The following is a 20,359-nucleotide window of genomic DNA, read 5'->3' as shown; positions in this document are numbered from 1 at the left end:
TCATTGTGTGTCTCATCTTGTCGTTTGATAATACCAATTCCCGACGACACAGTCCGCGCCTACTTCATTTAGGAATCGTCTCAAGCTGCACAGTTTAAGAGTGTACAAACGGGAATTTCTCAGATCTCGGTCGGTATAATATTGCTGGCTGGAGAGCTCACCTGAAACCCTTCCTTGACGGAGAACCTACCGTTTTTGGTGGCGTGCATTATGTCTACGATGTTGTGCTGTGTCCACCCCCTACAAGTTCTTAGTTGTTTCCACGGAACAAATTCATATTTCTCCTTTTCAGGTGTTTAAAAATTGCTGAACTGTTCAGCGAATTTGAAAGTGTTTTCTGTGCAGTCTAACAGACCAATGTACGTAGTAGTAATGCTTTTGAGTTTGCCTCGACACAGACTTGTATGGAAGGATAAGGTACCAGTTACGACAGGCACAGTAATATACTTGGAATTCCTACTCTTGAACGGGTCCACGGCTTTAATACTAACCCTCATTTCCTGTGACTTCCATAAACCAGTCCCCACGAATATACGTCACATACATTCTCAGCATCATTTCCGCCACATTCCGCAATCTGTGAAATACGAGTATTCTGGCGAAGGCAACCTCGACTCGCTCTGAAGGGTGTTGAAACATAGCTTCACCAATGTCCGCTTTAAGGCTGCTCTCAAACTGTTTTTCTCGTGCGTAAGCAGTTCCAGTGTCTAATATACTACGTTTGTTCTGCACACAGTAAAAGGCCAGCTGGCTAAATGTTCGTCTCTATATTCCAGGCTTTTAAGATTATTCACTAGGGCGCAAAGCTTAAAAAAGTGTTGTTATAAGCCTAGAGTATACATACAGACGTGTGTAAATAACAGATTACGATATCAAAACAAGGGATGTACTGATAGAGGTGTTTCGGTGATTAATACACTGAATCTGAATTTCCAAATCTCTGTGCAGCCATAGTACCTTTTCCGTACTTTTTTATCCTGGTTATGACGACTGCAGGTACGATACCTTCAAGAAACACATGGTTAAGTATATTACACACTCTTTTCCATTTTAAACGTGTCCTTCGTCTCTAATGATCTCGTTGTTGACAGTATATTATACCATAATCTCCTTACCTTATTCATAATGGTTTGAGAACAGCACACTTGTTTTCGGAAATAATGGTTTGAGAACAGCACACTTGTTTCCGGAAATGCCAGTGAAGAATAAAGCATCTGTTTCAAAAGCGTACGGGTTGTTGCAGTTTTTTTTCTACCTCAATGACGTTTCTTAATGTTCCTTCTGTGTCATAAAGGGACTTATCTCGACGTATAAACTGAGAAAGTATCTAAACCGCCTCTTGCTAGCACCATGAATACTGTGTTTCGATAAACTGTTGCTTAGAATGTTTACCTCCCACTTCGTGTTTAACTACATCACTCCTAAATTGAACAGTCGAACGAAAAAAGTAAAAACTAAAACTGAATGGATTTTAAGTTTGATTTTGAAGCACTGAAGTATGACAGATATGACCGAACTTTCGTTTTACCTAGATGCATATTTCAGAAATTAAAACATATTATTTCCATCTAATGCAATCATCTTGGAGTGCAAAACTAGACCTAATTAAATCGATTCTAACATTAACAGCTTGCAGCATACAAATCCAGAAAAATGTGAACAATTTTCTTAATGGTGTGAGAAAGCTTATCGACAGAAGTGAATATATTTCTGGATCGTCGTTTTGTGTTAGGTACTACACAACTAAGTTCATAGTTCTTTTCTGTTTTAGGTCTGTACCTGTATATTTTGGTGGTGGAGACATTTACGGGGAAAAATATACAACTCAGCGCCTACGTAATAATTGGCTGGGGTAAGTACTTCATTTTGAATCCTCTGCAAGATAATTTTTAATTTCAAATATAAAATTTCTCATATACTTTACGAGCCACAGAAAGAAAATTACTTTCAATGTTGCAGTGACAGTCTACAACGTAATGTCGACAAAAAAGAGGAAATCTCGAGAAAGCACTGACAAAAATCATAGCGCGCCAGCATGCGCTCCCCCGTCCCCGCAAACACACACACACACACACACACACACACACATTTTCACACACACACTCTCTCACACGGCCATGCGCGCGCGGCTATTAGGTGAATTGAAAGTGTATACTGTTTACTAAAGCACCTGCACTCAAGCGCTAATGACCGTAAAATTTTTTCAAGCCATTAAAAAGTGTATCCAAAGCAAACAGTTATGATAAATCAGCAGATACGCGCAATTTTGGTTTAGGGGCATGATTAAACTGCAATTTTAATGTCATGCATGATAAGAAAAGACTCATCTGTCCCATCCCTGAATATTGGTCACATGTGTACCAAATAGAATTAATAGGGGATACCGAAAGCATACTAAGAAGGACAGCACGAATGAGACGGGTTTACCTGACCCATGGAAGAGTGTCAATGAGATGCTTACAAAACTTAACTGCAGACACTTGAAGATTGATGCAAACTGTGCCAAGAAAACTTACTAAAGTTCAAGAACTAATTTTAAGAAATGAATACAGGAATACTTTATAGGAATACTACGTTTCGGTCCTTTTCCCCTCGTCATCTACAGTAGCCGTTATTTGATATAACAGTAGAAATATGATTTCGTAATGACCGACACAAAGCACGAGCAGTATGCAAGTGATAGAGAACTAATAATTCTAAAAATTGACCAGTCATATATACATAATAAGGCTATTGTTATGAACTAAATGTTCCTCCACCAGAGGACATATCTCATTTAACCACTCGTGGATACGATTACCTATGGCGATAAATGTGAGTCTAAATGTTGTAGGACAACCTTAATCGCCGTGTTACAAGGGCTGTAGGCAGAAAGGCCATACTAGTGCTACAAAACTATACGCGAAAGAAACGTAAAATATAAATCAAAAGTTTAATATATTCGTTTTATGTTTCAGGAGTAATGTTTATTGTCTCAACGTCGTAAACTATTAATAATAATAACAATGAGCTCTAGCTCTAACTCTATAAAGAAGACTGAAGATATGGAAAACTACTTCTTTCGTAATGTTTCCCTTGTACATACTGTGAAAGGAAGAGAATAGCACACGAATGAATCCTACTATGTAATTCCAGACGGTACGTCCTATCACCTCTTCCAATAGTGTGGTTATATATGACAGGAAGGAAACTCCCTTCTAATGAAGCTTATCTCGAGATTCTACTACAAATAACGAATTCTTGAAACACTTCCAATTACGCGTAATTTTGTTGTGAAAAAGAGGATTAGTTTTACACATTATTTTTAGAACAAATGATTTCATTCGCTGTAACTATGCCTCTGATTACATAAATTTAAACACCAAGTTAAATATGTGAAAAGCCCGAAACATGTGTCTGTAATTGCGACGTGAGGGCGCATATATTAATGCATAAAATCCCTTAATGGTCATATCATTTATGCATACTAAGTCTAAAAAAGCAAGTACGTATTTTTAACAGTCAAAAATGAATTAAAACGATTTTAAAATGCGGTAGGTATCTGTTCTACAGTCCATAAAGGTTATTTCTATTTAAACTATGCCCTTGTGTACTATATATGCTTGAAGGTTAAAAAGACTACAGAAATATAAATCGTTGAAGAAGTAATAACCATTTATGACCAATTGAGTCACAAATCATACATGAACTATTATTTCTCAAAAGGTGTACCTTCGTTTACATAATCTCGGTCAGCACATGCATTACTCAGACACATTGCCCAAAACAGAATTTGCTGTGAAGGGGTACATTCTTCCCTTACTCGCCATCGGAGTGAAAATTCGGGTTTTCCATGAAATAAGTGAAACTGAGTGAACTGAGTAAAATGGAACAATATGCACACAGATTTGCAATGAATTTCATATCAGAATGGACAACGATTGCTGAGTGAGCTTCAGACGTTCTGTATTTGGTTTTGTTCTTCACAATTACTGTCTTCTGCGGGGATAAGTACGAGCATAATAGGGGACGCAATCCATTTATCTGAGTACCGTAAATGGGTATATAATAGTTACTGCCTCATAATACCAACAATTAAAGTACAACAAAAGAAACAAAAACATAAAGGAGAAATTGTTTAAACTACTACAGAACTACTACTGAGCCCTTAGTCAGTTCTCCAACTGCTAGTACTATTGTTTATAACTATTGGTTATAATCGGAACATTTATCTTTGTACGTTCATTAAGGTCGTCACATTCATAGGTAATTAATACATTTTAACTATTGAAGGTTGTCGCCCCTACTCTAAGTTACTCATCAGTCACTGTCTGCTCGATTCTTCCGGCGAAGGGCCGCATGACAGTAGCGTTCTCCCTGACGTCTTAAATCTCACGAGTCACTCTAATATCGTGGAATGCACGTTTCCTTAAATACTTTACGTATTATGACTGACAGTTTTGAAGATCAATTGATTTAGTAGTTATACCTCAGTTACCTTCCCTCCTGTACGAGATGTTGAATGTCACGGAAGTTGAAGGTATCATGATATCATCCTCTCTGGTCTTCGAACAAGGTGCACCAAGATGACTGACTCCTCAGTGTCGCTTTAGGACCAGGTGCCCTGAATGCCTGACACGATCACCCACTGTATTTTGTTAGTGTGTACAGCGTCTAAAAGTTTTCACGACAAAGACCACACTGCAGCAAGTGCAAGTACCATTGATTCGCCTTTTGAATATAGGCATACTGACTCCTTATATGGTTATTGAGCCGCTTTGCTAATCTCTCATGATGTTAGGAAAAAATTTCTTTGCTCTTCTGGTTGGGCCAGGAGTGTCCATTCGCGCAGTGGTAAAAAACAATGTTATTTTACTTTTCCGTATTGTTCTCAGTTCCTCCGTATTCTAGGTGCTTTCGTTTGATCGCCTTTCTTTAATCGTTACTGGGGCTTCTCTTTCCTGGTCTATATTAAAAGAATTATCAGTAATGCATCATTTGGGGCCAAACATTGGCACACTTGGGTGCAATCTTCTGAATATCGAAGCTGGCATCAAAATATGTAATCTATGGACTTGCAAAATACACCACAACTGACGCTTACATAAACTCATGTAAGTCTTAATAATTCTCAGGGGCAGTAGAAATTATCTACTAGCGATGTTTATGGTTATGTTCATCATTTCTGGATTCGCATTCGGGAGGACGACGGTTCACACACGTCTCCTGCCATCCTGATTTCGGTTTTCAATGATTTCCCTAAATCGTTTCAAGCAAATGCTGGGATGGTTCCCTTGAAAGGGCATGGCCGATTTCCTTCCCCATCCTTTCCTAATCCGAGCTTGTGCTCCGTCTTTAATGTTCTCATTGTCGACGGGACGTTAAACACTAAACTCCTCCTCCTCCTTTTCCTCCTGCCTCCTATATATGATGAGTGAAACTTGGGTTTTCATCGAAGAATACGTAATGGTATATCGCTACTACCTTTAATTTCTTTTATAGAAATGTACAATTGTAGTAGGAGGCATGTAGTTTACTGACCGTCTGGTAATACTCTGACACTTCGGCACCATCCATTCTGTTCGTAGACAGCAGCATTACAGTTGTCTTCTATAGTTCTTCTCCAGTTACCGGTTGAGGCGAAGAACAGTTCATCTCGAAATGTCATTAGCCCACTTATGTTGCCGTTGTCATGCAAATTTGAAAATTTATGGTAAGATCTTATGGGACCAAACTACTGAGGTCATCGGCCCCTAAGCTTACACACTACGTAATCTAACTTGAACTACCTGACGCTAAACACGACACACATAACCATGCCTGAGGGAGGCCTCGAACCTCCGACGGCGTTGTCATGTACGTTTTGTAGTATGGGTTCCTATGATACTCACCAAAGACTATATACCTCACACTGACTCCCCACACTGACTCCTTCAGACAGACTTTGCAACTGGACTTCGTTATTTCCTATCCCATCCGTAAGTTTTGCTGCTCCTGTTCATACACATCGATAAAACGAATAACGCACTAGATTAATCTGCTGCCGCTCTATGGAGTGGGCACAGAAAACGCCGTATTAAAAATTATTTTGTTTGAACAGAAAACTTTCCATAGACGATAGGTGTCTTATGAAGGACTTGTTGAGCAGTATTTGTTTGGGCTGATTCCACATTCTCGTTACATAAACGAAATTGAAAGTATCTGCCAAAATGGTAGACAACATGTGCCTGACGATCTCTAGGAGAGACACCCAATATAACGACTGGGTGTATAGCAAAAGACATAAACGGAAGATCAAAAATAACCTAGAGTCTTTCAAACTCCAGAGGTCGTAAACAGAGAAATGATGAAGTATGTAGGGGGAAAATGATTTAGAGAACAGGGTGGTAGGGGACACCGTGACTGTAATGAGAATGAAATACGGGTGAGTGGGAGCTGATAATTTGTGGCGGATGACTGAAGGATAGTCTGTCCTGGATTTCTAAAAGATAATAAATAGCCGAGATGACGACTGACGACGTAATGGAACAAAATGCTCTGTGTGGTGGTGGGGGGGGGGGGGGGGGGGGAAGAGGATGGAGGGAGATAGAAATTGGTTGGTTGGGTGCGGGGGTGGGGGTGGGGGGGCGCCGTTAATATTGAGAAACATGTAGAAGAAACGTGATGATGAAAATACTGCCATCAAGCTGTAACCAGAGTCAGTTTCGAATGCGAAAGTAGGTTGTCAATGAAGTGCAGTACTTAGCAGTGAAAGTGCGTTTATTATGGCCACCAACGTACAAACAGAACTGCCTCCTGGACGGAGGGCGATACTTTATATACGAGTATAGTTTATTTCAGGACATGTGAACATCAGAAACACAAGAAATTTCGAGAGCCTTCTAGAAACGATAAGTGCTATACAAATATTTGCCGGTTTTCGTTTCTGAACTGGTGAACAACTTGCCTCGCCATAGCGTCGCTAATCTGTATGCAGCACAGGTCGTGCCTATATCACATGTGAATAAAACTTTATTAATGGCAGAATGTTGCTTCAGGGTGCTCCTTCTTCACTCTGTATTAGTTCAGGGCTTTATCGGCGAAGCGTAAACAGCAGCAAGCGCTGATTTTATCGTATAGCTGTCATAGTGTATGATTACCATTGCTATAGGAAAGTGGAAATATATTTACACACATCAAAAAAAGTTTTGCATCGCCTTGGTTCGGAGAGTTCCGGAACCTGTATATAAAATTGGAATAGAGATCAACATCAAGATTATTTTAGCCCTTTTTATTGCTCATGAAAACAACATATTGCATGTTCTACCACCATACATTGAGACCTTCAGAGGTGGTGGTCCAAAGTGCTGTACACATCGGTACCTCAAATACCTAGTAGCACGTCCTCTTCCATTGATGCATGCCTGTATTCGTCGTGGCATACTATCCACAAGTTCATCAAGGCAATGTTGATCCAGATTGTCCCACTCCTCAACGACGGTTCGGCGTAGATCCTTCACAGTGGTTGGTGGGTCACGTCGTCCATAAACAGCCCTTTTCAGTCTGTCCCAGGGATGTGCGATAGGGTTCGTGTCTGGAGAACATATTGGCCACTCTAGTCGAGCGATGTCGTTCTCCTGAAAGAAGTCATTAACAAGATGGTGACGATGGGGGCACGAATTGTCGTCAATATGCTGCCGATACGGTTGCACTGTCGGTCGGAGGATGGCATTCACGTATCGTACAGCCGTTACGGCGCCTTCCATGACCACGAGCGGCGTATGTCGGCGCCAAATAATGCCATCCCAAAGCAGCAGGGAACCTCCACCTTGGTGCACTCGCTGGACAGTGTGTCTAAGGCGATCAACCTGACCGGGTTGCTTCCAAACACGTCTCGGATGATTGTCTGGTTGAAGGCATATGCGACACTCATCGGTGAAGAGAACGTGATGTCAGTCTTCAGCGGTCCATTCGGCATGTGTTGGGCCCATCTGTACCACGCTGCATAGTGTCGTGGTTGCAAAGATGGACCTCACCATGGACGTTGGGAGTGAAGTTGCGCATCATGCAGCCTCTTGCGCAAAGTTTGAGTCGTGCATTATCCAACATGTTGGTGTTGCTGTCAGGGTTACTCGGAACCATAATCCGTTAGTAGCGGTCATCCACTGCAGCACTAGCCCTTGGGCGGCTTGAGCGAGGTACGCCACCGACTGTTCCTGTCTCTCTGTATCTCCACCATGTCCAAACAACATCGCATGGGTTCACTCCGAGACGCCTGGACACTTGCCTTTTTGAGAGCCCTTCCTCGCACAAAGTAACAATGCGGACGCGATCGAACAGCGGTATTGACCGTCTAGGCATGGTTGAACTACCGACAACACGAGCCGTGTAGCTCCTTCGTGGTGGAGTGACAGGAACTGATAGGCTGTCGGACCCCCTCCATCTAATAGGCACTGCTCATGCATGATTGTTTACATCTTTGGGCGGGTTTAGTGACATCTCTGAACAGTCAAATTGACTGTGTCTGTGATACCATATGTCTATCTCCAGGAGTTCTGGAAACTGGGGTGATGCAAATTTCTTTTTTGGTATGTGTATTTACCACATGTTTATTAGGACGCTTTCTCGCCTGTCTGTCTGTTCAGTACAAATTTTGCAACCGATTTTAAACAAACTTACCAATGAGGTAGAGACTTGACATTTTCAACATAACTCGAGGGCAATGCACTAATAAGTCTATTTGATCCACCTAGCTCCCATAGAGGTGCAGGTGGAGAGAAAAGAGTTGGTGATTCCAGACATCTCAGCGCCCTGCAGGACCGGAGTGTTTTGCAGGTAGTATCAAAATGTGTTCCAGGAACTATTCGAGCAGTCAGGCACAGATGAGCACAGAATGCTGTATTGTCTATCAGTTCAGTACAAACTTTGCAGTTGATTTTAAATTAATTTTCTGGTGAGCTAGAGATTTAAAATTTTAAATGTAGCTCACAGTTGGTTGACAATGCAATATTAACTCGAATTTTTGTCTCTTATGTGGCAGAGGTTACTTTGTGCATCATTGCTATTTGCTCTTCTTCTCTTCCATTTTTGAATGGTTCCTTGGAAGGATTATCGCTGGTAAAGCTCCGCATGAGCTCAGGTCTCTCTCTCATTTTTAACTTCACGGCCTTTTAAAGAAATACACATAGAAGCAAGAAATATATTAGTTGAGTCAGATGAAGGGAATCTGTAAGATACGTGAAATTTACCACATGTCTCTGTTGTTGTTTAGCGCCCGAAAACCTCAACCTCTCTCTCTGTTGTAGGTTCATCACAATCATATGAAATTGATTTAAAAATTTCACCAACACCTGTATAAAAACCAGAAAATAAATATTTAAGTAAATTGAATTTATAATATACTACATTTTTAAATCAAATTGATAACTATAAAATAATTTCTCCTACCCCAGTACCGCTTCCTAACTACATACAGATACTTTCAAAATCTGTAAATGTGAATGTTTGATAGCTAAGAAAATATTCGCAAGATTAAAAACGAGAAACACGGGGCGCACACAGTGCATAATTAATGCAGGAATAGTTATCCACATTATTATTAAACAACTTATTAATGGATGTATGAATAGCTCAACTCCTTGCTATTGTCTATTGCATGTGCCCATTTTCACAATCACAAATTTTCGAGACTATTCGTACTGGCTTACAAATCTATTTGTCTAAGAGAAATTATTTTATAGGGTTTAATCTCATGTAAAACTATCATACATTTAAAATTAGTTTTTATTCAAATGATTACTTACATTTTTATGATGGACAGAAGCAGCAAAATGTCCTTCGTTGGTCACCAAATATAGCAATGCCGAATAGCTGCTGAGAAACAGAAGTTTAATGTAAACAGTTCTTGCTTCTCAGGATGTGATCGATCTGCTGGGGCTCCATGGTGTTTGCAGATGGGTTTGGAGAAGGATGTACGGATGAGTAAGCCGCAGGCACAGCAGTGGTTACTATAAACACGTCGTTATTTATCTGTTCAGCATAGTCTTCCGAGTGCGCCCTCTTCTCTTGCACGATACGACGTTCGCTCGTAATATTCTAGCGCTGTTGGTTGGTTGTTTTGGGGAAGGAGACCAGACAGCGAGGTCATCGGTCTCATCGCAGTAGGGAAGGACTGAGAAGGAAGTCGGCCGTGCCCTTTGAAAGGAACCATCCCGGCATTTGTCTTCTGGCGCTGTACCAGCAGGCAAAGAAGTCATGGGTCATGGACAATACACAATACATGCTGACATGCCATCGCAGGTACGCCAGAGCTGCGTTGTCAGCACCACTTGTGGCGTCACATGGGCAGCTGGTAGCAAAGGTCCCTTGCAATTACAAAAAAGGGTCATCATGACTTTGCCGGGATCGGTGTGTACGACATAGGATTTTTTTTTTTTTGGGGGGGGGGGGCATATCGATGTGCTTCCATTTTTGGTTCTGACGCATGCTCTGCGACTCAAAACGATGATACTTGTCTCAACTCCCGCGACAATACTGAACAAGACACAGTATTTTTCATAATGGTTCAAAAGGTTCTGAGCACTATGGGACTTAACATCTGAGGTCATCAGTCCCCTAGAAGTTAGAACTACTTAAACCTAACTAACCTAAGGACATTACACACATCCATGCCCGAGGCAGGATTCGAACCTGCGACCGTAGCGATAGCGCGGATCCAGACTGTAGCGCCTAGAACCGCTCGGCCACCCTGTCCGGCTTTTCATAATGATACGTTTCCGGGTGGTGCACTGATGTCGACATTTTGTTCATCTTCTGCTCCAACATGAAACAGGGGAGCCCATAGCACACGGCTTTTCCAGAATTTTAGGTTCTCTTTCACGATGACGTGGGCGGTAGCGTGACTCATGCCTAATGTGAGCCGAATGTCTTCCAAAGTCCTCCGCCGTTCATTTCTGACTGCAGAAATGACGCGATGAACCTATCCCAGCTGATAGTCATTTCAATGACACCCGACATTCTCGAAATCGATAATCCCACGTAAACACACACGCATCAGACGTATTATGTTCGACGTACAGGGCATTCATTCCGCATTGCTTTCTCCCTAAGATACTACTTCCGCACTCAAAAACCGCACTGCATCTCGCTATTACTCTTTCCCACAGTCACCGTGAAGTTGGACGCACACACGATTCACTGATCCCACGTCTATCACGTCTAACAGACAAATGGCACAGAGGTGTGCGTTAGCGTCGTACTTCATCGATTTCCAACAGAGGGCACTTCCATACAAACGGCGACCTAAGTGACCAATGTCCGCTCCTTGCTCGTTAATTAGCCTTGTCTCGTTTTCATTTGTCTGTCTTTTATAGATAAGGTGATAATTTCGTTACTACATTTTTTAATCGCTGAATGTTTTTGCTTTCTATAATTGTAGTGGGCTTTTCAGTTGATCAAAATACGCTGGTGTCCGAAATTAAAGCAACAATCGGAAATTTTGCAAGATTGCATTTATTTTACCACAAAACACTATAAACAAGGAATAGTAAAGTAGGAACAATGTGTAGATTACAGAACTTAAACAACAGCAACAAGCATAACGGTAGACAAAAATGTTCTTCGTTTCCTCAACTTAATGGGATTGCGCACACATTCCGACAACTTGTTAATGTCCTCAGTACCGGGTGTGGCCACCTCTGCCTGCAATAATGGTATGACAACGACCGGCTTGCTGTGAATCATGTTATCAATCTCATGTTGAGGCAATAAGGCCAGTTCTTCCTGCAGATCGGTTTGCCAGTCGCGGAGAGTAGTTAGTGGATGTTGATGTGATGCAACCTGTCTACTTAGTACTTGCCAGACATGCTCTTCCTTTTGAGTCATCAGTATTCTGGTTGGTTTGATGTGAGTCGCCACGAATTCCTATCCTGTGTGAAACTCTTCATTTCAGAGTAACACTTGCAATCAACGTCCTCAATTATTTGTTAGATATGTTCTCTCTCTGTCTACCTCTACAGTTTTTGCTCTCTACAGCTCCCTCTGGTACCATTGAAGTTACTGCCTTAAGTCTTAACACATGTCCTATCATCCTGTCCCTTCTCCATGACAGTGTTTTCCACATATTCCTTTACTCTCCGAATCTCCGCAGAACCTCTTCATCCCTTACCTTATCAGTCCACCTAGTTCTCAACATTCGTCTGTATCACCACATCTCAAATGCTTCGATTCTCTTCTGTTCCAGTTTTCCCACACTTCATGTTTCAATTCCGTACATTCTCAGAAATTTCTTCCTCAAATTTAGGCCTATATTTGATGCTAGTAGAGTTCGCTTGGCCAGGTATGCCCTTTTTACACATTCTAGTCTATTGCGATGTCCTCCTTGCTCCGTCTGTCACTGATTATTTTCATGCCTAGGTAGCAGAATTTCTTAACTTCATCATCTTCGTGATCATCAATCCTAATGTTAAGATTCTCGCTGTTCTCATTTCTACTACTCATTACTTTCACCTTTCTTTGATTGACTCTCGATCCATATTCTGTACTCTTTAGACTGTTCATTCCATTCAGCAGATCATGTAATTCTTCTTCACTTTCACTCAGGATGGCTATGTCATCAGCGAATCGTGTCACAGTTATCCTTTCTCCTTGAGTTTTAATTCCACTCCTGAATCTTTCTTTTATTTCTAGCGTTGCTTCTTCGATGTACGGATTGAACAGTAACGACAAAATGCTACGTCCCTGTCTTATACCCTTTTTAATCCGAGCACTTCGTTCTTCTTCGTCCACTGTTATTATTCCTTGTTGGCGCTTATACATATTTTATAGTAGCCTTGTCTAGCTATAGCCCACCCCTATTTTTTTCACAATTTCGAATATCTTTCACCATTTTACATTGTCGAAAGCTTTTTTCGGGTCAAAGAATCCTATAAACGTGTCTTGATTTGTGCTTAGCCTTGCTGCCATTATCAACCGCAACGTCACAACTGCCTATCTATCGTCTTTACCTTTCCTAAAGCCAAACTGATTGTCACCTAACTCATCCTCAATTTTCTTTTCCATTCTTCTGTTTATTATTCTCTCCGGAAAGTTGGATACAAGAGTTGTCAATCTGATTGCGCGATAATTCTCGCAGTTATTAGCTCTGGCAGTCTTCGGAATTGTGTGGATGATATTTTCCCGAAAGCCCAGATGTAAGTCGCCAGAATTGTACATTCTACATACCATGGTGAATAGGGGTTTTGTTGTCACTTCCCCCAATGATTTTAAAAATTCTGATGGAGTGTTATCTATTCCTTCTGACTTATTTGATCTTAAAACCTCCAAGGTTCTCTAAACTTCTAATACTGAACCCCCTATCTATTGTAAATCTATTTCTGTTTCTTCTTCGTAGATGCCTTCAATGCACTCTTTCCACTACTCTGCTCTGTCCCCTGGAATTCTCGTTGCGCTCTTACCGTTACCACCCTTCCTTTTAATTTCGCTGAAGATTATTTTCTACATCCTGAGTCACTCCTTCTGTTAATAATTTCTTTTTAAAAATTTCACATTTTTCATGCAGCTATTTCGTCTTAGCTTCTGTGACTTGTATTTCTACATTCCTCAATTTCCCTGAAAATATTTGCACTTCCTTCTTCCATCGACCAACTGAAATATTTCTTGTTGTCCATGGGTTCTTCGCCGTTACCTCCTTCGTACCTACGTTTTTCATTCCAACTTCTTTGACGGCCCTTTTTAAAAACGTCCATGCCTTTTCAACTGTACTGCCTATGGAGCTATTCCTTATTGCTGTATCTATAGCCTTAGAGAACATTAAGCGTTTCTCATTATTCATTAGTATTTCCGTATCCCACTTCTTTGCATATTGATTCTTCCTCGCTAATCTCCTGCATTTCAGCCTACTCTTCATCACTACTAAATTATGGTCTACCTCTGTATCTGCTCATGGGTATGCCTTACAAACCATTTTCGGATTTCGGAAACTGTCTGACCACGATATAATCTAACTTAAATCTTCCCGTATCAGCCGGCCTTTTACAAGTTCGCCTCCTCCTCTTGTAATTCTTGAACAGAGTATTCATTATAACTACTTGAAATATATTACAGAACTCTATTAGCGTATCTCCTCTCTCAGTCCTCATCCCAATCCTTATTCTCCTGTAAACTTTTCTTCACGCCCATCCCCTACAACGGGATTTCAGTAACCCATGACAGATTTTCGTCTCCATTGTTGTACGGCATTACCCTTTCAATATCCTCGTACATTTTCTCTATCTCTTCATCTTCAGCTTGTGACGGTGACAAGTATACCTGAACTATTGTTGATGGTGTCGTTGGTATGCTGTCGATTCTGATAAGAACAACCCAGTCACTGAACTGTTCGCAGTAACACACTCTCTGTCCTACCTTCCTATGCATAACGAATCCTACACCCGTTATACCATTTTCTGGAGCTGTTGATATTACCCTACACTCAAATGACCAGAAATCTTTGTGTTTTTACCATTTCACTTCACTGGCCCCTATTATATCTATATTAAGTCTTTACACTCCCATTTTCAGATTTTCTATCTTCTCTACCTCCTTCAAGCTGCTGACATTCCATACTCAGACTCGTACAACGTCATCCTTTCGTTGATTATTCAGTGTCTCTCTGATGGTCATCTCCACTTTGGCAGTCCCCTCCTGGAGAGTGGGAAACTATTCCGGAATCTTTTGCCAGTGGAGAGATCTTCATGGCACTTTATTTTTTCATTTACAGGCCACATGTCCTGTGGATACACATTATGTGTCTTTAAAGCATTGGTTTTCATGGCTTTCTGCATCCTCATGCCGTTGACCATTGCTGATTCGTCTGCCTTTAGGGGCACTTTCCTACGCTAAGGCCAAGAGAGAGTCTTTAACCTCTGTCCGCTCCTCCGCCCTCTTTGACAATTCCGTTGGCAGAATGAGGGTCACTTTTCAAGCAGGAAGGTTTTGGCCGCCAGCGCTCTATGGGATTCTGGTTAGAGGAGCTATCAGTCTACGCCAGGAGTGGAATATCTTCCGGTGCCAAGAAAACATCAACTAACCATGCTCTATGGGTTCGAGTATTATCGGTCTTGAAAACGAATTCTGAGCCCACAGCACCTTGCAACAACCGTATATGAAGTCCCAAGAATTCGGCATGAGTCCTGAAAGCAGTTAAACCCTGCAGATTCACCCGTACAGTTTCATAAAGAGGTGTTAGAGTGGTCAAGATAATCCCTGTCCACACCATTGGGGATCCTCCTCGAAATCGCTCTCATTCCATAATGTTTGGTGCCTAAATCGTGTCCCACGTGCCCTCTAGATACGAATCATTCTAGAATCACTCTCCAGAACAACATTGGCACTCTTTTCGTCTAGGTGGCATGTTGACGACTTCACTCTAGACTTTCCCTTCTGTGAACACGCGTCAGTAAAGACCACTCTGCCGAAGCCTTCTGTACACCGTTTTCCTCGGTACAGCACGTCTAATGTGTGCTGCGAAGTCAGATTCCAGTTGCAGTGACGTACTAAGGCGGTACGTCGTGGCCTTGTAGCCAAATAACAGTTCTCTCTCTCTCTGATAACAAATGCGGTCGGCCCTGTCGCGTCGGCCCTGTCGCGATACATCTCCGGTGTGTACAAACAACAGAACGATTCACATCATGCCGTAGGGCCACATCTGTTTGTGGCTGTTCTGCTTCCATTCTTCCTAAGGCGGTCCACTGCCGGGTCACAGGCGTCTTCTCTGTGCCATACCGCACCGTCTGTGACAGTGCACGAAGTGATTGTAGCTGTGCGAATACACGGCAAACACTACCTAGTTTGATAGGTGCCCTCACGTCATTGTTGGCATGGTTGTCCGTTGACCGAAATGCCATCTTCGGTGCAGAACGCGATCCGGCGGACATCTTTTGACAATTTATGTGACTAAATCGTGAATTAGACACTGGACTGGGAAATGGCGGATTGTTGCTTTAACTTTCGACACCAGTGTAGGTCAAGTGATGTTCTCAATATCGTATTCCTTTCCTTGACACCATTTTCGGCTGCCAGTGTTGCAATGGGTTAACAGATTTCTGTAGTGTTGTCAATTTGTCGAGGTAATTTGTGTACGTTAAGTGACGTCCTGCACGTTATGTTGGGTCATAGTAATTTAGTGCTTCTTTCCTTTTTACGTAAACCGATGTATCGTGTTTCCTTGTTATTTTGTATCTTTGAGTATTTTCGTGATTTGGTGGTTATTATTTTATATTTTAGTTTGATCGCGCCTATAATCTCCAATGTTTGCCACTTTATTGTCGATATTTACTTTTATTCTTTTTACTTTTCGGTAACCGCTGTTTGTCCACCAACTTAGCTTAGTTTTCAGCGTGTCTCCATGAGTGAGGAAGACCAGATTCCGATTCACGCTACCGCCACGGAAGTTTCCTTCTTAGGAAAAACTTGTGTGTGAAATCTTATGGGACTTAACTGCTAAGGTAATCAGTCCCTAAGCTTACACACTACTTAACCTAAATTATCCTATGGACAAACACACACACCCATGCCAGAGGGAGGATTCGAACCTCCGCCGAGACCAACCGCACCCTTCTTAGGAGGACTGGGTCAGGTTGCTATCAGCCTCCTAAGGCTCATCGATGAGCTGCTTGAATGGAAAGTAGAGTCTCGAAGGCAAAACGGCCGACAACTACCGGGAGAGAAGTGTGCTGACCCCAAGCTCTTCCACACAGCATTCAAAGACGCTGTAGGCAGAGAATGACACGGCGGTCGGTCGGTCTCGTTGGGCCCATCAGAGCCAGAGGGGGGAGCTTTGTTTTGCTCTGTAACTTACGTTTGTATTTTCGCGTCGGGGTAACGGAATAATGTTATGTTTGTCTTCTTGAAACCACGTTTGCGTTGCATTTCTTGTTTGTGATGACTTCGTTGGTAAACTAGTCGATGGGTTACATCGAAGGCTATGGTTGAACCAGAAATGTTCTGAAAGAGGTCTGAAAAACTACTTTAATAGCTGTTATTGACCTTACATATTCTTCCCCAGTTACAGAATTCTCAACGCCAACAGAATTACTCTTCTATAATATGAAGTTTTTCCTCCGTGCTGTGGGGGAAGAACGCGTTAACACTCTGATCCGTTGTGAGACTAATCGTAACGAGCTGAAAGTGAACCCATAATAGCAATTACCCAGCATCCAGCCTGGAGCTCGCGGAGCGCTACTGCGAAGAAATCTCGCCCCGGGCCCGGCGTGTATTAACAGAGACCTGCGCTCCTTCGCCCGCCGGCTCGGGGCCCACGCGCCGTGCTCCAGACAGCAATCCCCTTAAAGCCGCCTGGCGTAAGCTGCAGGCCGCTGCCGGCAGAAGCGGCAAGCGCAGATTTTCCAGGTAATCTCCGCTGGAAATCTCCCCGGCTCTTTGTGCAGCTTTCGTTACCCTAAGTGGGCGCACGCTGTCCGGATGGGCGACACCGGCAGGCAGTTTTACCTTTGATCTTCTGTCTCTGCTCTGTTACGGCGCAATCTTCCGCTTGCGTTGTGCACCAGAATTACAAGGGGTTGTATTGTAATCACTCTTGACTTGTTGTCAACGGAATTGTGAAGCGCACGGCTGCTGAAGGCAGAGAACGACATTCATTATACGACAAGATTCCCTTGAAAGGGAAAAGGAGTAGTAAATGACATTAATGAGTCAGTTCGAAGAACACATATTTTACCTACTTGTCAAGAAGCATTTTCGTCCAGCAGTTGTTTAGGTACAGACTGTCTTCACACCACTTTCATAAAACACTCTTGAAATGTTTTCTCACTCACTGAGTCCCTATCCTGCATTTTTTATTAAAAATTCTACAATATTGGCATGGAAAGGTTACAGAAGGGCATCCAGAGGAAGACAGATTCTACCGTAGCGAACTCACCGTCATCAGTAGCGAGTTATCATCTGCAGCGGTTTGTCGTTTGTTGACAGACTGTATACGTCATTTAGCTTAGTGGTATTCTTAGTAGAAGTGAACAATAGCTCATTATTTAGCTGTTTATAATAGTTTTGGTTATTTTTGTTGAAAGTATAGGAGTGCATAGTTTCACGGTGATATGTACCAATAAAAGTTTCTCGGGCTTCCAGCCGCATTAAGTGGCTTAAAATCCACGGTGACTCAGCCATAGCGTTTCCCGGAACCCCACCCACAAAGACCGATATCTGGACTCTAACAGCTATCACCATCCGTCGCAGAAACGTTCTCTTCTGAGAACCTTAGAGCGTCGAGCCGAAACTGTCTCAGATTCTGAAAACTAGCCGAAGGAACTGAGCCACTTACAGAAAGTATTCAAGGAAAACGGCTACTACAACCGACAGATTTCGCAAGCTATCTTTCTGAAAATACATAAGCAGAAAGACTCCGAGGATGATTCGAAGAAGATCGCGCTTTTGCCGTTCTGTGGCTCAATAACAGGAAAGATAAGCCGGCTCCTACAAACGCATAAAAGCGATTAGGTCTTCAGGACTCCAGCAAAAATTCGACTTTTCTTGAGACCTGTGAAAGACGACAGCATTGAACAGCACTTTATAGAACACGAGAGATGTTTTCGTCTATGGTACCGAGAGAAATCAGTGTTAGCCGAACTTGCATTAGAAACCGGTCATCGTATTGCAATCGAAGAGACATCTACTATCGCACGGACTAACAGCTTTTGGGATAGCATGAAAAAGGAAGCGATCGAAATAAAAATTTGTGACAACACGCTCAATAGAGACGGCGGCCTGCAGCTGAGCACAGCGTGGGACGCGGCCATTGGAAGGTTGAAGCGGGTGCGGCGGCCGCACAACGCAAACATTACCATATATGGTGCCGGAGCGGGTACCAGTGACTTCACGGAAGGCACAGCTGCTATGTAAGGACGTCAGCAGCAACTAGAAGACATTCACCACTTGAAAATGGCCAGAGAGTACCCGTCCGAAAGCTAGTGGATTTTAAACGACTTGACGCGGCTGGAAGCACGAGGAACTTTAATTCGTTTTGTTGAAAGTGTTTGAAAATTTTTCTAGTTTTTGTGTTGAGTGCATTAAATTTCTTAGGTTAGCTTTACGTTATCTGTGGTTCATGTAACATGATGTACATCATTGAAGTTATTTAGGGACTGCACGTGTCGAGTGCAGATGCAGGAGAAATTGACGACAGTCTGTAAACAGCAGGCAGCAGTGTCGGCCACGGTCAGCACGCTTCAGACTGCTGGCTTGGACTGCGGTGGCGTTGGTGCATCTGAGACGAATGCATTGTCACCTCTGGAGCCTACAGCGTAGCCATGGGTCTCTCATGCCGCTGCACCTCTGGGTTCACACGCCGCTGACGGAGAATGGAGAACGATGGCTGGGTCGCGACTTTCTGGGCGGAAGGCGGAAAGCCAGTACAGGACGCACGACTGTCTGCTTACATCTAAAAAACAGCTTTGAGATATTGTCTGCTGCTGAAGGTATATCTAAGCCAACGCTGGTCACCTTGCCTTTTGGGATTGTGGCCGATCTTCGTGAAAGGTCCAGCTGACCTCAGATGGTGCGGTTTCTTGTCATTTGGTGCTCCAATGATGGGTGGGTGACGGAGGCCCTCGGGAGAATAGTGGGCAGGTCGGGAATTAAGGCCACTGTCAATTGTGAGTAACTGCAACAACATTCATTACTCAATAACCAATAAAGAAATCATAAAAATTATAAAAATTACATTGTCAAGAATGATGAGGTACATCAAAAAGCCGCTTTGCTGTATGATGGTGCTTTATTCCCAATTACCGCTCACGTCAGTGTAGAATCACCTTCAGGGTTATATTGGTTATATTTCCGTAACGCAGATGGAGTATTACGCGGCTCAAGCTTTCGAGAAGTTATCCGCGAGTTACGACAACCAACCAAAGTGGTTTACCTACGCGAAAGCTGGGACTCCGTTGTTGTCCTTCTACGTTATGGAAATATAACAATTATAAACCTGAAGATGCGTCTATATTGACATGAAATCAGTAGTTGCGAACAGAGCATATTTATATAGCTATTAACTTTTTAATTGTTACACTTTTTACGGTGATTTCAATGGTTCTTGAGTATCTAATGTTAACAGTGTTATTCCTAATGTCTCTGAGCTGTGGTTGCCCTCCCCAGAAAGTTTGTTGTACCACTATCCATACTCTTTCCCTGGCGATGGACCTCGTCAGAAATGTGGAGGGGGCTGGCAGCCAGCGACTGAGCACACTTGGCGATCTGGGCTGCGCCAATCGTGGCTAATGCAGGCACAAATGACGCCCGCGGCCTGGGTTCAGAAGCCATCCTCAGTTCCTACAGGTAGTAGGCTTATGTGATGAACAAAGCTAGTCTCGCCGTTGGTGTGGAAACAGCGCAATTCTGTTCCAGCATCGTT

General features: G+C 42.6%; 1 protein-coding gene across 1 annotated transcript in view; it reads left to right on the top strand.

Moving 5' to 3' along the window:
- The window catches only part of LOC124788862 (diuretic hormone receptor-like), a 317,583-nt gene that overhangs the window by 202,735 nt on the left and 94,489 nt on the right, over positions 1-20,359 (top strand). The window contains exon 5 of the mRNA XM_047256145.1: positions 1,772-1,852. Within this exon, the coding sequence (XP_047112101.1) occupies positions 1,772-1,852 (81 nt within the window). The remainder of the gene's footprint in view (positions 1-1,771; positions 1,853-20,359) is intronic.

This window comes from Schistocerca piceifrons, chromosome 3 (genome assembly GCF_021461385.2).
Source record: "Schistocerca piceifrons isolate TAMUIC-IGC-003096 chromosome 3, iqSchPice1.1, whole genome shotgun sequence".
Taxonomy (NCBI): Eukaryota; Metazoa; Arthropoda; class Insecta; order Orthoptera; family Acrididae; genus Schistocerca; species Schistocerca piceifrons.
The sequence above is the reverse complement of the archived record's forward strand: the minus strand, read 5'-3'. Positions and strand labels throughout refer to the sequence as shown.